This window comes from Citrus clementina, unplaced genomic scaffold (genome assembly GCF_000493195.1).
Source record: "Citrus clementina cultivar Clemenules unplaced genomic scaffold, Citrus_clementina_v1.0 scaffold_4, whole genome shotgun sequence".
In the NCBI taxonomy this organism is placed as follows: Eukaryota; Viridiplantae; Streptophyta; class Magnoliopsida; order Sapindales; family Rutaceae; genus Citrus; species Citrus x clementina.
In genome coordinates, this window is record NW_006262274.1 from 24,154,466 (window position 1) to 24,173,851 (window position 19,386).

At 35.5% G+C, this 19,386-nt stretch overlaps 4 protein-coding genes across 5 annotated transcripts; all 4 read right to left on the reverse strand.

Annotated features, from left to right (window-relative positions):
* Positions 1-192: 192 nt before the first annotated feature.
* On the reverse strand, positions 193-2,196 carry LOC18044611. The gene is made up of 5 exons (XM_006438687.2): positions 1,818-2,196; positions 1,193-1,292; positions 976-1,111; positions 533-628; positions 193-458 (listed from the first exon to the last, which is right to left on the reverse strand). The coding sequence occupies exons 1-5, from the start codon at positions 2,170-2,172 to the stop codon at positions 321-323; spliced, it is 825 nt and encodes a 274-aa protein (XP_006438750.1). The 5' UTR covers positions 2,173-2,196; the 3' UTR covers positions 193-320.
* Positions 2,197-3,060: 864 nt separating this feature from the next.
* On the reverse strand, positions 3,061-5,077 carry LOC18044212 (vesicle transport v-SNARE 12). The gene is made up of 5 exons (XM_006438688.2): positions 4,743-5,077; positions 4,587-4,645; positions 4,323-4,499; positions 3,498-3,668; positions 3,061-3,242 (listed from the first exon to the last, which is right to left on the reverse strand). Exons 1-5 carry the CDS (start codon positions 4,837-4,839, stop codon positions 3,087-3,089), a joined length of 660 nt encoding a protein of 219 aa, XP_006438751.1. The 5' UTR covers positions 4,840-5,077; the 3' UTR covers positions 3,061-3,086.
* Positions 5,078-5,979: 902 nt separating this feature from the next.
* Positions 5,980-12,105, reverse strand: LOC18044213 (ARF guanine-nucleotide exchange factor GNOM). Of its 2 annotated transcripts, XM_024185581.1 has the most exons (4): positions 12,002-12,104; positions 11,803-11,878; positions 10,664-11,465; positions 5,980-10,104 (listed from the first exon to the last, which is right to left on the reverse strand). In XM_024185581.1, exons 3-4 carry the CDS (start codon positions 11,402-11,404, stop codon positions 6,436-6,438), a joined length of 4,410 nt encoding a protein of 1,469 aa, XP_024041349.1. In that variant the 5' UTR covers positions 11,405-11,465; positions 11,803-11,878; positions 12,002-12,104; the 3' UTR covers positions 5,980-6,435. The 2 variants fall into 2 exon arrangements, with proteins under 2 accessions (XP_024041349.1, XP_006438755.1); XM_006438692.2 differs by lacking the exon at positions 11,803-11,878 and having other exon boundaries at positions 12,002-12,105.
* A 3,209-nt stretch (positions 12,106-15,314) lies between these two features.
* On the reverse strand, positions 15,315-16,313 carry LOC18044214. Its single transcript, XM_006438693.2, has 2 exons — positions 15,755-16,313; positions 15,315-15,612 (listed from the first exon to the last, which is right to left on the reverse strand). Exons 1-2 carry the CDS (start codon positions 16,268-16,270, stop codon positions 15,526-15,528), a joined length of 603 nt encoding a protein of 200 aa, XP_006438756.1. The 5' UTR covers positions 16,271-16,313; the 3' UTR covers positions 15,315-15,525.
* Positions 16,314-19,386: the final 3,073 nt, after the last annotated feature.

Sequence of the window (19,386 nt, forward strand, 5' to 3'; positions counted from 1 at the left end):
TAAAATATTCAAGTAAAAAAAAAAAAAAAAAAAACACTGAAGTCCACCGCTCCAAAGACGGCGGAATCAAATAGCAACTTGTTTAACATGCAAGATGTACTCTCACCAATGAATAAAGCTAACAGCAAATGCACTCCCAAGCTCCCGAATTAATACCTATGATTATTATTGACATTTGATAATAGCTAAGTGTACAAATAACGCAACTCCGTAAACCTTCTTTATATTTACTTCATTAACAAATGAATATTATATATTACAGAATACATTTCATTTTGATGGCGAATTTTCTAATTCTTCGCCATGCAGCAACACAACACTCACATCAACTCCTCTTGGTCTTCAAGTGACCTTTTACGTGCCCTCAGATTGAGCTCAAGGCTCTGAGGTAGAGGGGGTGTCCTTCCTTTGCGGAACAAAACTGCAAGGGCCCTCATTTTTCTGCATAAGTCAAACACCTGCAGGAAATGTATGCAAATGATCATGAAACGTCCTTTGATGGGGCAGATTTAAAGTTTGCTCTGTATCTTACGGATGAGGCTTCAATCTCTGCAACACCTTCACATCCTTGACCTCCTCCTTGCAGCAAGTCACAGTATCTTGCAGCTTCGTTCACATCTTCGAATACCTGTAACAGATGTTTATTTTTTAACAAATGAATCAAGATAACCCAAGAAAGCAAAATTAAGAGCCCACTTCAAACTAGAGCACCAGGCAGTGGCATGCTTTACTGCAAGAGAATTTTAATAGAGGGAGGTTAAGGGGAAGTGGACAAATGGAAGTTTACTGTCTTAAAAGTTTGAATTGTAAGTCGCCACAAAAAGAACATTGTAGAGACCAATCAGACCTCCTTTACATGTCAAGTATAGATGATAACTGAAGTTGAGTTGAGTTCTATTTGCTATAAATAACAAGCTATACACAATCAAGGAACAAAATTTAGAAAAAAGTTTTTTTATCCAACAGAAGACTTACAAGCACTCCCTCTCTAATATCCTCCACAAGCATCTGGAACTTTGTCCCACCACCAGACTGTTTAGCCTGCTCTCCAATTTCAGGCCTCCGCTTTCTTCCTTTAGAAAACAATAACCTAAGCTCCCTTTCAACCTCACTGTCAGAAAAGGCAAAAAATGAGCCAGGGAAACAGTAACAATTATTCAATAGGAAGATAGCACATGGAACCAAATCAGACCTGCGATTCCTTCGAGTTTTCATGGTGCACAACTGGTTTTCCCGGTGAGTTAGTATATATACAGGCTTTGAATCTTCTCTCCATGGGTTTGCCTCCAACACTAGTTATACCAAAAAAGAGGGAGATAATTATGAAGCTTGTCAAATAAACAATGTGAGTACGAGACACTATCAGTCAAAACTAACCCTTTATGAAGGAGAACATATTAAGCATCAACACCAACAGAAAATGTGAATTATTCAAAATCCACAAAGGAAGACGAGCAGAAAATTGCATCAAAAACAAGAGAAAGAGGAGATTTTAATAATGAAAAATATGCCAATATTATGCCTCAACAAGCCAGAAGTATTTGCTTATGCTGAAACATAAGGTTTAAATTGTTGTTAGAGAACAAAAGCTTTCCTGGTAGCATTTGCTGAGCTTTAGATCCTTTCTTATCAACCAATCTACATTCAATGAAGGAAGCTTTTATTGCACTAACTCAGACTAGATATAAATATAATTAGAAATTTCAAGAGCAATCCTGTGGACTCGAATTTCTAAGGCCTCTTAAATTTTAAAATAGGTCAATGAATTGATGTGCAGAAGCTAAAATGCTTAATTTCTAAAAAGAAGGGAAAATTACCATCATAGCTGCTGCTATCGAAAGTTTGCTGAAGATGCCTGCGCATGTCATAAGCACGAGAAGAAACTCGCTTTACGAACTCATTAGAACTCCCTGGAATGGTGCCGTCCAAGTGAAGCGCTCTCTCCGCTTCTTCGCTTCCATCATCATCATCACCATCACCATCACGATCTTGAGCACCATCGCTCACTCTACAGTACACGTGTCGGAATCTCCTTGAAGAGTTGAAACTACAAGAAAGACGATTATTGAAAGTGCCCGGAGGGAGAAAAATCTGTCGCCGCCGGGTACGGAAGGGGTTGATGGTACTGGGAGGGAGAACTACTGACGGAGAAACTGATGAGATTGAGTCCATGCTGATTTGGTTCGATCAATTTACCTAACTTATTAGCCTTTTATGGCAAAGTTATGAATAGTTTTGTACAAACACGTTGCGTGCGTCTGTGAAATCAAATTCAAAGGGTTGGGGAGGAGGAAAGAAACTTGGATTTGTGATGACAATTCACAGAAACTTGGATTTGTGAATCGGCTGGATATTTTTTGTATGGTGGGGTCCTGTGAAGTTGGATCTCTTGACTGAAACAAACGGGTCAAATCAAAACTCGGAGCATGAAAAATAAATAAATTAACAGAAAACACGATGAGGGATTAATATGATTAGGTGTTGGCTCGCCCACGTGTAGGCCGCCCCTGAATTGATGATGATCAATCCTTGTATCCCGGTCTTGGATGTTTAATATGAAATTTTCAATTGCAAAAGTATACGTACCAATTTTATTTTCTATGCACCAAATGAAAAACTTTTGTTATTGACTCTTAATATTTAGCCCTTCATCACTGTTCAATTGCAAATCTTCAAGCCCATCATCCATTCTCTTCCAGTAGCAAACTTATTATATTTCCACCATCCGAAATGGGATGGAGGCACGTCTGCACACACCCTATTTTGCAGTTGTATGTGAATAAAAACTCCATTCCAAATAATCAAGAAAAGGATAAAGAACAGGAATGACAAACTGATCAGGTGATTCAACTTGTATCATTTAGTTTCAAGGGCTCACAAATAAAAATTTCAAGCAAAGAAATTGAGCAATGATAATCGATAAAGGCAATACATCAGAAATGACATAAGATACAACCAATTATTGATCAAGTAGATAACATGAAGAAAATTGGGAATATATATCCATTAAATCCCCGGTAACTTTGTACAACATGCACATAAAGCAACAGAACTTTCCTTGAACTTGAGCATTTGAAATGGTCAGACTAGTGATGTGAAAGCTTATAAAAGAGGATAAAGATTATGGCAATGACAAGAGCTACAATTATTGAGCCAACGATCCATTTGTTCCTGGTCATTCTCCGTGACATGGAAGATAAAACCTTTTTACTCTTGCTTATGGCATCATCCACCCCATGAAGCTACACAAGAAGAAACTGTTAACTGATAATAAAATCGTCTCTCAATCAAACCCACAACTTTTACAGCATTTATCACATGCAGAGCGCTCGGTTCCTCTGTAAGAAGGGTTGCAAATAAATGTATCCAATTTCTATCAATGAAACCAATTGAGGCTCATGCATTGCCTCCCAATTGTCATCATGAAACTAGGAGTAACTCAAACTCCTCTAAGAATGCATATGAACCAAAAAGAAAAGTCAAGCAAGCAAGAATACCTTGTTACGAGAATTTAACAGAGTTTCACGCTGTTGATTCAGATCTTCCACAATTGAGATACCAAGCTCCTCTGTGTCTAGCATGACTCTTCTACTCTCCCTAATTCTTTCACCTGACTGATTTATTCTCTCAACTGACATGGCCAATCTTTCTCTCTGCTCCCCAGAAACCTGTAACATCAGTTATCAGTCATAGAAATTGTCTACAGAATATATACAAACATCTCCACTTCATCTGGCAAGCAAATTGTTCAAACTGCAAGGCATCAAACTAACTAATCAATCTCTATTCCGGTAAAATTCAAAAAACAAAAAAATAACCTTCAACAAGCTGTCATGAACAGACTATTCGCACTCACAATTCACACTTATCATTAGTTCCGTCAAAGTTCCCACAAGTAATTGACCGACAAACATTTTTCTGCCCATTCTCATCTATCAGCAAAACTGGCACCAAGCAACATTAGTGGTGCATTTGAAACTCTTTGGAATTGGTAAATGTTCTTATATGCTTAAAATGGGTTTTATATCCGCTTTCTAGTGTTTGGATTAAATACACAAAGGGAAGCAGTTGATAGATGCCTTTAATAAAGCAACTTTCAGATGGGAGAGGAAAAAAAAACAAAAGCACATTCTCTCAAAAACCCTTTCAACAAACATGTTCTCAAAGACACTTTCAATGCATATAGCAGCAGACAACCATTCGCCAATTGATTAAAGTTAAAATCAAGTTGAGCAATCTCTTCTCCAAGATAAAACAAGTAATCTAAAGCTGAACATGGTAACCATGAATCACGCAAAGTCAAAACAAAAATGACTATGTACCACATTTGGATCGGCTTTTCCAGACTCCAGCAACTCTTCGTGAGCGTCGGATGACGAAATTCTTTTAAACTCTCTCTTCAACTTATTCAAATCTGACTTGTATTCTCTTAATTTAGCAAGCAGCATAGCCTTTACATTCGGCTGCAAACTTCTTGCCTCCAAATCCATTTTACGAATCTGATCCCCAAAAAGGAAAAAAAAAATCCTAAATACAAAACAGAGAAACTTCTAAACATAAAAATCAAGATTCTTTTAACGCAGTACCAAAGCGTCAGCGTCATCCAGTCCAGATTGTATCTCGGAATACTTTTCTTTCTTCTGATCTGTAATATCGAATCAACATCAGTAGAAGTTATACAACTCAGAAGATCAGTTAAATACCATATATAATTAAAAGATCTATAATGGTTGTGATAATACCTCCATCTGGTAGAAGAGAAGCTGAGCTGCATTTTCTGGAGAGATTTGTTGAGAGCTCGCAGTACTGACGCTCGTATCCTTCGAAGACCTCACTCATTTTCGATTGATTTTCGAGCTGAGTAGAAAATTGGATAAATCTGAAACCCTAGATCTTCAAATCAATCAAATTATGAAAGTGAGACTGTTTTCACTTTTCATAAGCCAACAAAGAATCGTCAATTTGACTGTAAGTAAATAAAATGGACAACAAGATTGCTAGATTCTCGATGAAACTGTGAAATGACACCGTAGGTTTCAAGTTTTAAACTCCTGTATTATTTTACTCCACTAAAAAGAAACGGTGCGTTTCATATTTCGAACCGATCCGCGGTTCCGCCTTCTGTACTCTTTCCGTTACGTATCAAAGTTTGAGTTCACGCTTGAGTCCGGTAGCAAGTATTACTGATTTATTAATAACAAATTTTATTACTTATAAAATTATTTAATCACTGTCTATATATGTAAACATCACATGAATCGAGTCTCAAATTAGAATGCCCAACGTTGCTTTTCAAAATTAAAAGTCATAAAAAATAAATTCATACTTTCGAGCCTAGTTTGGAATCTAAAAATTGTGTGTGCGCGTGCGTTTTTTTTCTTTTTTTTCTTAGGGTTAATTTTGTTCTGCCCTCAAATGTTTTAATATTTTTCGCCATGCACCTATATGTTTCGAAAATACTCACTCCACATCTAATTTCATTATTTTGACCGTTATGTTTAACGGAGCTATTTGAAATTTAAATAAATGTCCAAAATACCCCTTATCTTGAATTAGAGAAAAATAAAATGAGATAAAATATTAATTTAATAATTAATATTTACATTAAAAAATTTTATTTAAAGGTAATTAATAATAATTCTATCAATTAAATTATCAAATAAATTTAATTTATCATCATCAAATAATATTTAGGATATGAATTTCCAAATTTACCCTTTGACCGTTAGAATAAACGGTCAAAATAACGGAATTGAGTGTGGAGTGAGTATTTTCGAAACATATGGATGAGTGGCGAAAAATGTTGAAACATTTGGGGGCAGGACAAAATTAACCCTTTTTCTTATCCAAATGTGAGAAATTAGATTTCACGTTGTCACTGTTAACTGCGCTCGATGCTCAATTGTCCACGGATTTACTTACGGTTCATGAAATTTTGAATATCACCAACCATTCATTCAAGCAGAAGCCGCAAGCCTATAAGTTGAAAACTTCACTCTCATGTTTAGTAAATGTGCTAACACAAAGCACAAATAGTTTCCTAATCTGTACATCAATAAGCAAGCCGAAAACTAAATTCCTTCGAGGGAAAATAAGCGAAGTTCTTCCTTTTTGAATTCTCATAATACATAAACAATTAGTTCAAATCTTTCCACTCATCAAATGCTCTACAAGAAGATACCTAAAGAACTAATCATTTCTGCACAGATAACTAATTCTTTAATATTGGATGATACACCTTGGCCCAGATTCCACCATGTCAATCAAGAGAACGAACATCAACCAGAAGATACAAGTGAGATTCTGTTCATACCCTTCTTCCATGCTAACTTGCTTCTAGAAGCTGCAAAATGTGACATGAAGTGGTAAACCTTTGCCAGAATTCCGTGTCTATGCACACAGTAACAGAAAGCCAAATACAACGGTATGTTGATTTCATGTCTCAGCACTTTCAGAAGCCGCTGATTCATTTGAAGGAATGGAACCCATTTCATCAGAAACCAAACCTCCACCATTATCACTCTGCTTAAGCTGTGGCTGATCACTATCTTGATCAGGGAACACCTCAGATTGCAAAGATGGAACAATGTTATTCACATGAAGCCATGTAAGTTCCCACAAGCTATCTCCTCCTAAAGCACTTCTTTGCACAAGCACTCCTCTTGTCTTCATTATAAGTAGAGTATTCTTGAGAAGCTCTGGCACTATTTCCTGAAGCTTTTCACTTTTCTTCCCTCTGACTTTCACCTTCATATATTTTTCCATTCGGCTAAGGACTCCCAGCCATAATTTGCAGAATGTTGTTAACTGCGAGAGTTCATGAAGTAACTGTAAAAACACCTTTGAGAGGAGCTTCATGGCCAATATAAGCGTGCCTTCCATATTCCGGTAGTCCTTTTGGGAGTGACCTTGAGCTATTTCAAGCAAGTCATCAAGCATGGTGAAGATTACCATATCAAAACACTGTAACCACAAACCATGTGGAAGATGAATTCCATCCACCCCTGTCAAGCATTTCTGCAAAGATAGAAGAGCATGGTTTCTGACATCTTCTCTCTGGTCTAAACAAACTTTCCTCAATGCTTGCACAAGCCTGAGCCACATTTCCCCTATATCCTGAGACAATTTGGCAACTTCATCCTCTCCCATTGATTCCTTCGCCTCACGACCCCATCTTGCTAAACAATCAACGGAACCAGACATAAGTTCTAGTGCACGGACAGACCGCTCTGCCTGTCCAACACGAGACTCCGCAAACTGCCTTGCGGAATCTATGCAGAGAACATAATTGGCAGGTAACAAGTGGGTTCCATCAGACATAATGAACAATAGCGCTTCGAATCCCGCTTCAGAAGCTTCTGGATGTCGAGCTGTGATGGAAAGTAGGGATGTAATAGTGCGCCAACCCATCTGGGATCTGATATGAGTAGCATTGGCTTTCACAAGGCGGCTGACTTCCTGGGTAATCTGTTCACAGTATGCGTCAGCAACCCTAGCATCAAGCTTCAGTACAAGTTGCAGTGACCTCAAAAGTTCATCTGCCAGATTCTCTTTATATGGAAGCAGTCGCTGGCAAATTCGGAGGAGTCCAAAAACAGCCTTTTCTACCAAGGCACAAGGCATTACAGTTGACTGAACAATATTAGCAATGTGCTCATAAACTCCCTGCCAAAGAAGCACAATCCTATCCCGGTTGTTCAGGGTAATTGCAATGAGCAATTCTAGGCAGAAAACTGCAGTGTCTTCATCTTCCGGAGAACTGTTCCCTTTCTGGGGTCGCCCAGCAGCCCAGATAAGCGCTCGTGCAAGTTGTAATAAGGATTCAGCTTGCAAAAACTTACTCTCTGTAAAGATGCTGTCAATATGGCATTTTTGAATTGTCTGAAGGGTCCGTTGATGAGCAGCAAGTTGTTGTTCAGTTGGCTGTGATCTTGGCTCCTCGGTGTCAAGAGATAAAAGCTGACTAAATCGGCCCATCAACCCAGAAGATCTCCTTGGAGTTCCAATAGATGGCATGTGTGCTGATGATAAAGAGTTTGTAATAGGCTTCCCTTGGCTAGGGTCAGCAGAAAGCTCTGATTCATCAGCTGCATCACTGGCCACTCTAGCTGGAAGAAGACCAAGCTTGTGTAACCTTAAGATGCAATCCAGAATATTTCTCCAACCTGTGCGAATAAAATCCCCATATCTATTTGCAATGGTAAAAACAGAGACAGTTGCCATCCTGGCTTTTGTGTCATCACCAAAGGCTAGCACAGGTTCCTCAACAGCTGCTGGATTCAAAAGGGTTGTAAACTTACACAAAGACACTACGAGATCATCAAGCACATCTTCCAGATGATGGCAAGCTGAAATTTTCGCAACAGCTAAGAATCCATCAATACATGTCTGGTAAACTTCTTCATGTTCTGCATGCTCAAATACAACAGAAATAGCAGCAATTGTTGGGCCCGACATTATGGCAAACATATCATGGTCAAGGTAAGCTTTGCTATCAGCTACAATAAACGGAGCTGTTTTCTTAGACTTGTGCATTAGATCAATCCAACGGCTTGGGGTCATCTCTGGGAAACCAACACCTTGTTCTGGAGTTGTGCGAATCTCATTCTTGCAAATTGAATGGTACAGCTCTGACAGGAATTCTCGAGGTAGATCATTGCCTCCATTGATGTGCCTATTATTACGGATAAAATCTTCTTCCGTCATCTTTTTCTTCACCTGTACATTATGCTGATCTGTGTTAAGCATTATAAGCGAATAGGATAACAAAAGTGCAGCATCCTTGTTAGCTAGAATCTGAGGTGACTGCTCGTAGTATCTCTCAGAAAATGCCTCAAGCACTCTTTGTATCTTTTGTGATTCTCCAGGCAACCGAAAAGTTTCCAAGAATAACCGCAGGGCAGTGTCCAAATTCATGTCTTGAAAATCAAAAGTACCAGCAAATTCATGAAGAACCTGAACACAAAATTCATCATGATTTCCAAGAAAATCCCCAACAAGATTCTTATCTAACCCCGCAGTGTACCTGAAAAAGCAAGCCACACTTTGGGGATCAAGTTTGTCGGGCAAAAGATGAGTTCCTTGGAGAAATTCTAACCCTTTCTTGGGGTCACGGTTAAAATGATCAGCTCCAATCATCAATCTTCTCTTGATATACTTCCTCCGGCGAACAAATGGGACCCAATGGTTTGGATCACTGTAGTTGTCACACTTCACCATCCAGAATGGGGTATATTCTTCAAGAGTGACTGGGCTCTGCTCTGAACTAACAGATGCATTGCCTATTCTCTCAGCCATTCCCTGGATAACAGCGATCAGACCATCCAAAGCCAGAATATGCATTGCAGACAAAGGGCAGTTCACTGGAAATGCACTCTTTGACAACAAATTAGCTAGGTCTTCAAACACATTACTGCAGGTTATGTCACAATCTAAGTTAGCGTACATCTCCACCATAAAAGTTTTCTGCCTGCAGAAGTCAACAAGAGCCTCCATGGCAACCTCCTGCTGCTGATATGAAGCCCCATGTCTGCTTTGTGCAAGCCGCAAGATCACACAGGAAAAGAAAGCCTCAAGCTGTAGTTTCAGTTCAGTACGCAGATGGTGATACAGATTGAGAACAATGCTACATACCATTGAAAGAATAAGTGGGCTCATTGACAAACCAAATTGCATAAGGTTACGAAACAGTTCATCCTGAATCAAACTCAATAACCTTGGGTGACGCCGGATAGCAGGCCCACCCAATTCTATTGCTGAGTTAATCAAGCGCAAGGCAAAAAGAGGAACATCTTCATCCAATGCTATGGTATTAGACCTTGGGCCCATTGTCATATGCTCAGAAATATTTAATAAAGAACACAGGAAGTGAAATATCTCCACCATGCAAGGGACTCCATATGGCTCTGTCATGAGATGCAGGTCATAAGAAACAGAATCCTTTCCAGTACTAGACCCATTCATATTTTCTTCCATCATAGTTGCTACAACACCTGAAGGTGAGACAAGATTTGCAAAGGATTGTTGACCCTCATATTCTGAACCACCATTGCCATTCTCCAATTGTTTACCCCCAAAAGCATAATCAGTGTCCAGCCCACCAATCTGCATTGCATAATTCATCGACCATAAACCATGTCAGTGTTCAACCATAGAACAACAGATACGTTTCTCTATTCCGACAACAAAAAACTAGCTAGAGCTTGAGTTACAGTTACAGCCAACAACAACTGAACAAAAATGCAATCTCTAATAATAAAACGCACTAACTCAAAGCAAACCCAGTCAATCACCTGCAATCAATGGTGTCTGGCAGTCACCACTTATAAATTTTGGATTGAAAAGCACAACATAATTCCACCATGATGCACTGAGTTGCCTAATCGAACCCACGGAAACAAGAAAAAACAGTAGAAAATCTTACATCTTCTGTATCTTACATTTTCTGCTGTTTGATTACCAAGAAGTATAAGGTACATATGAAGAGAATCAAATTACTGGCCAAATCCATTATCAAACCAATTAAAAACAATTCAACTCTATCATTTTTTTATTTCACCCCATATTTTTTCCCCCACTTTCTAGCAACCATTGGAACCCCCCCCCCCCCCCAACCCAAAATAAAATAAAAGACATATGAGGAAGGTGGAACATGTGTTTATACCTCCTGCTTGACAGCAGTAACTCCATTAACCAATGCATGTTCTGAGTTATCAACATCTGGAAGGTGTGAAAAAATACACCTGACAAGTTCATGCATAGTGTGGCGAGCAATCCTTTGTGACAACTCACCCTTATTTCCAGCTTGATGAACTATACGGAAACAAGTGTTTACTATGGTGCAAACATGCTGATTACTCAACACGATGGATGCTTTGCTTTTCATACAAGCCAAAAGAACCTGAAGTATCTTCATCAGAACCACTTCCTCTGATGCAGGATCAGTCACTTCAAATCTGCAGCTAGTCACAGCATCTACTACCAAGTGCATAGCCTCTTCAACATTAATGCTGTTTTGATCAATCACGTCAAGAGATAAAATCTTGTACACGGAAGACAAAGCAATACTAGTGATTGGTGCACCAGTTTCATCCGATCGAATCACATCTAGAAACGGCTGGAGATATGCAGCAGGGTTAATGGTATGCCATGGATGCTGCCATGAGAAGATTTGTTTCCGTAATGTCTTCAGAGACTGGATCAAAGAATGCTCCAGCTGATCATCACCTGACATATACTGACCCCCCCACCTTACACTTCTATTTCGTCTCATCACTGCCAACACGGCACCTACTTCTGAATTAATCATGCATGATAAAGTAGCTTTGTTTGAATAAGTTGCATCATACTCCTCGGGTTCTTCCTCAATAGCTTTGATTCCAGATTGTAACTTTAAACGCCCCATTTTGTAATCAATTCTGTCTTCAAACTAAACTTTACGTGTATCTATCAACTGCCTGCATACCCTAGAAGATTGGAAAAGAAAATATAAAATAAATAAAACCAGAGCACACTCGTCAACTCTTTGACAAATTGAACAAAGCACGCTCTTCTATACATTCAGTTAGAACATAGACTTTGCCCAGAAGCTTCATCTGGCCAAACTAATAAAAGCAAATCTATCCCCCCCACCCCACCCCAGCACCTGTTTTTTTGTAGTTATGATCAATTATCTCCTGTGTATGAATATAGCAGAAATAAATAAATAAACAAATAGCGAAAGAAACCAGAATGAAATTTATGCTTAATTCACAAATTAAAAATATAACAAGAAATAAATGACGTCGTTTCAGTGGAACTAACCAGCAGAAGAAATTTCAACTAATAACCGCACTAAAAGCTCGAGGCGATAACTGAATGCATAAAGTTCTTATAAATGCTGGAAAATGCGAAGGAGAAATTAACTGTACTACCCAGATGGAGGTAAATAAATTGAGTGAGAATTGTGCAAGGGGAGAGGTAGACTATGAACTAATACGCGAGATCGAGACACCTGGCTTACCTTGCCGGGTCCGACGACTGAGATCCGTCGAGGAACGACTCTACGAGAAAGGGAAAAATGAAAAATGTGATCGAGGAAAGCGAAGTGAGGCTGTTGAGACAGCAGAGAAAATGAAAGTATTATGCATTATTACGAAAATGCCCCTGTAGAAATTAATTTTTTCAAAACAATTTCTCTACGAAGGATTTAAAATAAAAATAATGATACAGTCACAAACTCTCGTACAAATTTATTTTGTACAAATTAATATGATATGATAAGATTGGTTGAATTAAATATCACTTGGTCCACATGATTTGTTTTTATTAATTTATATTTTCATTCAACCAATGAATTAATGCCACGTCAGTTTGTACAAAATAAATTTGTATAAGAGTTTATGGTTGTATCATTACTCTTAAAATAATGTAATCGGAGTGGGTTGTCATTTCCCAAATACGGATTTTGTCGATTAAGGGTTGGATTTGGAATTGAGAATTGAGGTTGGGTTGCAGAAATTTAAAAGTTATAATATTAAAGTACTTAATAAATATTAGTTGCTGTAATTTAAAAGTTATGTTGATATAATTTTTTATGTATATAATAAAAATTTATTATATCTTTAATATTTTTGTTAAAATTATTATTTAAAAATTATATCTACTATATACTCTTAACTTTTATTTTATTTTATAATTATAGTCTTTTTAACTTCAAAAAGGCAAAAATTCCTACTTTCGAGTTACAATTTGTTGTAGAATAAAATATATAACTATGAAATAAAAATTTGGGAAAATGATTGATAGCCCCCTAACGTTTGAGATAAAAGACATAAAAATCCATAATGTTTAAAAAAAAAAACATATAACTCCCAAATCTTGTTAATTTTCAGTCTATTTTAACTCAAAAAATGGTAATATTGTCTATTTATTTAAAAAAATACTTTTATTTACAAGAAATTATGTGTAAAATTTCCAAAATCGTCTTCCTCCCTAAAATCACAACTATCACAACTGAAAATTAACAGAATTTGTCGGTTATATATCTTTTTTAAAACATTAAGGGGTTTTATATCTTTTTTCTCAAACGTTGAGGGACTAACAATCTTTTTTCCTAAAAATTAAGGTAGTGACTTAAATGTTGAAGGGTTCATGGCGGAAAAACTTCTGACAATTCTTACCATCCTCTGTGATTTCATATGTTCATGGTTATTTACTAATGGTTGCAAAGCATTCTTGACGATTGGCAACCCGTTTCATCATCAAATAAATTTTATGTTAATGCATGGATCTGGTATCGAGTTACTAACCAACTTAACTGGATTTCTACATCAACATTACATGCTCTTAACTTTTATTTCATAATTATAACATTTTTTCAACAGTAGTTGTAACTCGAAAACAAGCATTTTTACCTATTTGGAGTTAAAAGATTTATTCCAAAACAATGTGTTTTCGGTAAAGGTAAAAATTAAAAAAAAAAAAGAAATTATCATTGCACCACCTTTATTTTCCCTTATGTTCATCCAACCACTATAAAATTTTGACATGTATTTTGCACCACCTTTCTTTTTACATTTGTATCAACTAGCTACTTTTGCATTAACACTATTAAATAATTTTAATAAAATGACAATTTTACCCCTACATAAATTGAAAGACTATTTTATCTTATAAAAACTTTTAAAAATAAAAATTATAATCATAAAAATATCACTAAATTTAATAAAAAATAAATCACAAATAGAGGTGCTCAACAGATTTTTACTAAATTTAGATTTTACAAAATTTTAATAATTATTTTTATTAAAAATTATAATTTTACAAATTTTTAATAAAAATAAATGAATTTATTTATTAAAAAATTATAATTTTGTAAAACTTTATTAAAATAATTGAATTTATTTCGTAAAAGAATAAATCCTAAAATTTTAATAATTTAGAGGATTTTTATTAAATCCAAAAATTTGGCAATTATTTTTATAATTATAATTTTATATTAAAATAATTTTTTATTAAAAATAAAAATTATAATTTTGGGATTTATTTTTATTAAATTTAGGGATATTTTTATCAGTATATATATAATTTTTTTAAAATTTTTATAAAATAAAAAGGTCTTTTAATTTATTTGGGGGTAAAATTATCATTTCATTAAAATTATTTAATACTGTTAATGTAAAAGTTGCTAGTTGATACAAATGTGACAAGAAAAGTGGTGCAAATTACATATTAAAATTTTGTAGTGGTTGGATGAATATAAGGCAAAATAAAAGTAGTGCAATGATAATTTTTCAAAAAAAACAAAAAAAAGAAACAAGTTATAACCATTAATTACAAGATATGTCATATGTAGATATATCCTTAAAAGTTGAGCAAAATCTCAACTCGACGCTTAATCTTAATGCTCTGTACATTCAACCCATTACTAGGAGTTTCATTAAAATAACATGTGGAGAATGATGTCTTTTACTTTTTTTCCCTCAATTAAAATTTACAAGTGGTCATTGTTTGTAATTTAATCCCTAATGCATTATTAGTCCAATCGGATATTCCACGAAATTACACTTCCGTTAGATCGATTTTACTTGTTAATGCCGGTATCAGATCCATTTGTGCTTGATCACTCGTCGAATTGAGCAAAATTTTAAAGCCAAAACTAAACAGTAAATTAAACTGCCTTGAGTTTGAATCTGCTTGTAATATATGAAATTTTCGATTCTAATTGATACATAAGATTCATAGTTATTAGTTTAAATCTAAAGATTAGCTCATTCTCTACCTATTTATACTGCAATTGTGCTTAAAAATGTGCGAATTGTTCATATTTTTTTCTTTAGATTCTGTCATAAAACCATAGATACAATGCAAGACCATCATATAAGTAGATAAATTATAGCTGTCTAACCTCAATTCCAACCTAATTCTTAAACAATAGAGCCTGAAACACTCTGCCAGATTATAGCGTCAGTGCACCATGACTTGCTATCATTAAACGGCAACGTCACGATGAAGCCACGGCTTTGGAAGGTGATTGCTCCATTTCTAATTGTTGTTGGTATTGATAATTGCACCGTCAGATAGATCGCAAGAAAAAGATTCTAAAGCTACTGTAGTGCAATATTTGGGTAGTTTTTTTTTTTTTTTTCCAGCAACTTTGGCCGACGACGGTACTTGTTGGTTTCATTTTTATTTTATTTTTTTTGCTGTAATGAAATTTAAATATTTATTTTAAAAATTTGAAAAGTGTAATTAATTTTTTTATAAATTACAGGGATATTAAAGTGTTTAAGAAATACTTACGGGCTATAAGTTTACAGCCACAGCTATCTCACTACAGTACCAAACGGGCCTTAGCAAAAAGAATAAAAGAAGACTTGCTTCGTTGACAAGTAGTATAAATGTAAAGTGAAAGAGTTAATAACTAGAGCAGCCACCAGTTCACTATAAAGAAACAGAAATGTATTCCGTTCCGCCTCCTCTCGCCCTCTGCACTAAAAATAGAAATTGCTAACATTGTCAGCACCTGCTTTATCATCAAATTAATCAACCAATTCGAAGCACCGGGACCTTGCGGCGTGCCAATAATAATTCATTCATCTGGGAAATTTGAAGCAAGAGCTGACTAATTTTCTGCAAAACCATTTTAAATGGTAAGAGTCGCGCAAGTTTAAACTCTGTTAATTCGTTCTAGCCATATAAAAACAATTGAGCATGAAGGCAACTCAATGATCGATGATTTTCACTCTTTATATATATATATAAAGAAACGAACCTCGTCTTTCTCTTTGACCAAGACAATCAAACGGTTGTTCTCTTCCTGAAATTTTCTACGCCACGTCCTCCGCACTTTTGCATACACAAAAGCTAGCAACACAGCCGCCACAACTCCAGTCACCGATGCAAAGGAACAAAACCCACCGATATATGCCGCATGGTAACGAAACTTAGCAGCAATTCTTGCAATCCCAAACCTCAGATTCTCAAAACGTGGCCTCCAAGCTGAGCTTGAACTATTATCCGTAGCTAATCCATTAGACAATAAAGAAAGCGAAGAAGCCGATGATGGCGAATTTGGCACTTCATGCTGATCTTGAGTAATTGTTTGTAAGCCTTCATGCTGGCTAGGAGGAAAGAATGAAACACTATCTTGAAGATAATTGTCTCTAATTGCTGCCATATCCCATTCTCTTGATGGGGTTCTTGTGGACCGTATACGCAGAGAAGGTGACTGGACTTGCTCCCATTCGTCCAAGTTCAAGCCTTCATCTGGAATTTGATAATTATCCATTTTGAGTCAGTGCACTGACAATAGCTCTAAATTAAAAAATTAAGTGTATTTATGTTACTGTGTATGAGCCATTTGCTGCTTGGCAATTAGAATGATAGTGATTTTTTAAAATATCTAGTGAAAGGATATTTTCGGTAGAATTTTATGAAAAATATCTTAACTGGAACTAAAGCCTCTGTCTATTAGGTTGATTTGACATGTGGGCCAGCGGTGCTTGTATCTTGTAAGGTCTCAAACCATCTGTTAATGGCGTCAACTTTGTCAGTTTGTCGGTGGTCACTGGGATGGCAACAATTGTTCAGCGAAATTCTGTAGAAGAGATAAGGCCAACGGGTCTTGCTAATACTGACCTTACATTTAATATAAGGTATAGTAATGTTAAAATCAAGTAATTAGCGATATCTAAGCATACATTACGTTAAATACAAGATAATCGTGCACAAGGGAGAGTATCATGAGTACCCGCCCCATAGCCTAGCCAAGCGACATCATTGCGCCTTGCGATTGCCTCCTTACCCTAACATTTTTTCCCCGAGCGAGAGAATATGCGGCATAATTTGTGGTGAGGGAAGCCCAATTTTTTTTTCTCTCTTTTTTTAACTTGTGATTTGATAGTGTCATGTGATTGTCATTACATGATTTATTAGTCCGTTAACTACTATTTATCATGATTTACTAGTCTGTTAACTACTTGTTGTCTTTTCGGTTGCCTGCGGTTACTCTTGGAATTGGTAACTTTTCCGTTGGCCGGAGAATCACAAAAGATACAAGGGTGCTTGAGGCATTCTGAGAGGTACTACGAGCAGTAGTCTCAGATTCTAGCTAACAAGATGCTGCACTTTTGTCATCCGATTCGCTTATAATGTACAGGTGAAGAAAGAGATGACGGAAGAAGATTTTATCCGTAGTAATGGGCATATCAACGGAGGCAACGATCTACCACGAGAATTCCTATCAGAGCTGTACCATTCAATTTGCAAGAATGAGATTGGCACAACTCCAGAACAAGGTGCTGGTTTCCCGGAGATGACCCAAAGTTGCTGGATTGATCTAATGCGGAAGTCTAAGAAAACAGCTCCGTTTATTGTAGCTGATGGCAGAGCTTACCTTGACCGTGATGTGTTTGCCACATGTCGGGCCCAACACTTGCCGCTATTTCTGTTATATTTGATCATGCAGAATATGAAGAAGTTTACCAGACATGTATTGATGGATTCTTAACTGATGCAAAAATTCCAGCCTGCCATCATCTGGAAGATGCGCTTGATGATCTCATACATGTTTAGAATCGATTGGGTTATTCAATGATAATAGTTGTGGCTCACCACTTGCATCCTGCAGGCTAGTGAGCGAGACGGCATTAAATTATCGTCGCTGCCGAGAATTAAGGGTGCATTTAAGATTAATGTTGGATATATATAGTTTAAAAGTTACGTTATTAAAGACCAGTTGTTGTTTGGAAGTTAGAACATCTTCAAAAACCTCTATAAATTTTACTTTTTAAATATTTATTTGTTTACTTATGTGTCAAATAGAAAAATAAAAAAATATTTTATTCTCCAAAAGATTCTTCAAATAAAAATAAGTTAATATTATTTTAATCATATAATTATGTTTTTAAAATAAAACTTAATAGCAATTAAAGTATTTCTCTCTCTTTCTCTAGTAAAAAGTAATAAAATATAAATTGAAGAAAGAGAAAGCAACTCTCCAAATTTGAAAAGAAAGAACCATTTTTTATTTGAAGAATTTTAATTAAAATGTCTTTTGGAGATTTAAATGTTGATGTGGCTCTTCAAAAATAAATAATAAAATCTTATTTGAAGAGCATTTTGGTGATGCTTTTATATTGATATGATTTTTCACTTATGTGATGGAAAATCTATTATATTTTTCATAATTTTGTCAAAATTATTATTTAAAATTTATATTTACTACATATTATTAGTTTCTGTTTCAAAATCACAAATTTTTTTTTATATATCAATTGTAATTTAAAAGGTACAATACGTTAATTTCAAACAGGAATGCAAGTCCAAAAAAGAGATCATTGTCAATGCTTTTTCATTTTATAAAAAAAATATTTATCATGTTAATAGGGATGGCAATTAGTCGAGTCTATATATGTGTATGATTTATTCAACAAGTGATGCTTGAACTTCTATATGTATCATTTAGGGATTTTTAATTTTATGTCTGTAATATATGTCGTTGCAACTTACATTGCACTGGAAATCATTTTGGATTTATATATATGCATTTTATGGTTGCTTACTGCTATCTTCAGTTCAATTTACTAGCTTATTATTAGCTGAGACAAAATGTAAACGATTGGCCGCTTAATTTGAAGCAACATGACGGTTGTATCAAGTTCTATCATTTTTCCAGTTTGGTCTCTATAGAATTTATAAAATATACAAAATTTTTAAAGTGCTTACAAATAGGTCCTTCATTATTTATTAATAGTTATTATATTATTACTTTTATTCTTATTATTGTTATTATTATAATAGATACAAATAATAATAAGGACAACAATTAGCGAATGATATTTTAGTAATCTGTAACAATCAATTCTGATTTCAAGATAAAGTAAATATATTAATAGGAATACAATTTATTCTAATTTCAATTATGATAGCTTAAGTAAAAAATTTATTTTAATTTTCATTCATCATTCTCATTGGGGGTGGGCAAAATTGGGTTCCGATCAACATGATCGGGTTTCGTGTTGGTCGAGTTGGACAAAAATTAATCTGAATGCAACCTGAACTCATAATTCAATCCGATCTAATTCGATGTATATATCAGATCGGGTCAAAAACTTGGATTGAATTAGAATAGGATCATGTTCGGATTAGATACAAATCGAGTTGAGTTCAGGTTATTTTGGGTCAATTTGGGTCAGTAGAAATTAGATCAAATAAAAATTGGGTCAATTTGAGTCAAATCCGGATAATGCAATTTTGAGCCTTTTTTTTTCTATTTTTGCGGTTTTTAGATTGGTTTTAAGCCGTTTTTCTTAATTATAGTCCTTTTTACCAATTTTCAACCACAAAAAAAGTTATGAAATCAAATGAATAAAAAATAAAATTAACACAAAGTTCAAACTTGAT

What these genes read in the sequence shown, in the direction of transcription:
- LOC18044611 (XM_006438687.2), bottom strand. Translation starts at nt 2,172, where the DNA reads ATGGACTCAATCTCATCAGTTTCTCCGTCAGTAGTTCTCCCTCCCAGT. An exon ending in AAAACTCGAAGGAATCGCAG is followed by an intron (nt 1,112 to 1,192) that starts GTCTGATTTGGT and finishes CTTTTCTGACAG; the next exon opens with TGAGGTTGAAAGGGAGCTTA. An exon ending in CAGAGATTGAAGCCTCATCC is followed by an intron (nt 459 to 532) that starts GTAAGATACAGA and finishes CATTTCCTGCAG; the next exon opens with GTGTTTGACTTATGCAGAAA.
- LOC18044212 (XM_006438688.2), bottom strand. Translation starts at nt 4,839, where the DNA reads ATGAGTGAGGTCTTCGAAGGATACGAGCGTCAGTACTGCGAGCTCTCA. An exon ending in TTCTCTTCTACCAGATGGAG is followed by an intron (nt 4,646 to 4,742) that starts GTATTATCACAA and finishes TCGATATTACAG; the next exon opens with ATCAGAAGAAAGAAAAGTAT. An exon ending in GAAAAGCCGATCCAAATGTG is followed by an intron (nt 3,669 to 4,322) that starts GTACATAGTCAT and finishes CTGATGTTACAG; the next exon opens with GTTTCTGGGGAGCAGAGAGA.
- LOC18044213 (XM_006438692.2), bottom strand. Translation starts at nt 11,404, where the DNA reads ATGGGGCGTTTAAAGTTACAATCTGGAATCAAAGCTATTGAGGAAGAA. An exon ending in TTACTGCTGTCAAGCAGGAG is followed by an intron (nt 10,105 to 10,663) that starts GTATAAACACAT and finishes TATGCAATGCAG; the next exon opens with ATTGGTGGGCTGGACACTGA.
- LOC18044214 (XM_006438693.2), bottom strand. Translation starts at nt 16,270, where the DNA reads ATGGATAATTATCAAATTCCAGATGAAGGCTTGAACTTGGACGAATGG. An exon ending in TGGTCAAAGAGAAAGACGAG is followed by an intron (nt 15,613 to 15,754) that starts GTTCGTTTCTTT and finishes ATGGTTTTGCAG; the next exon opens with AAAATTAGTCAGCTCTTGCT.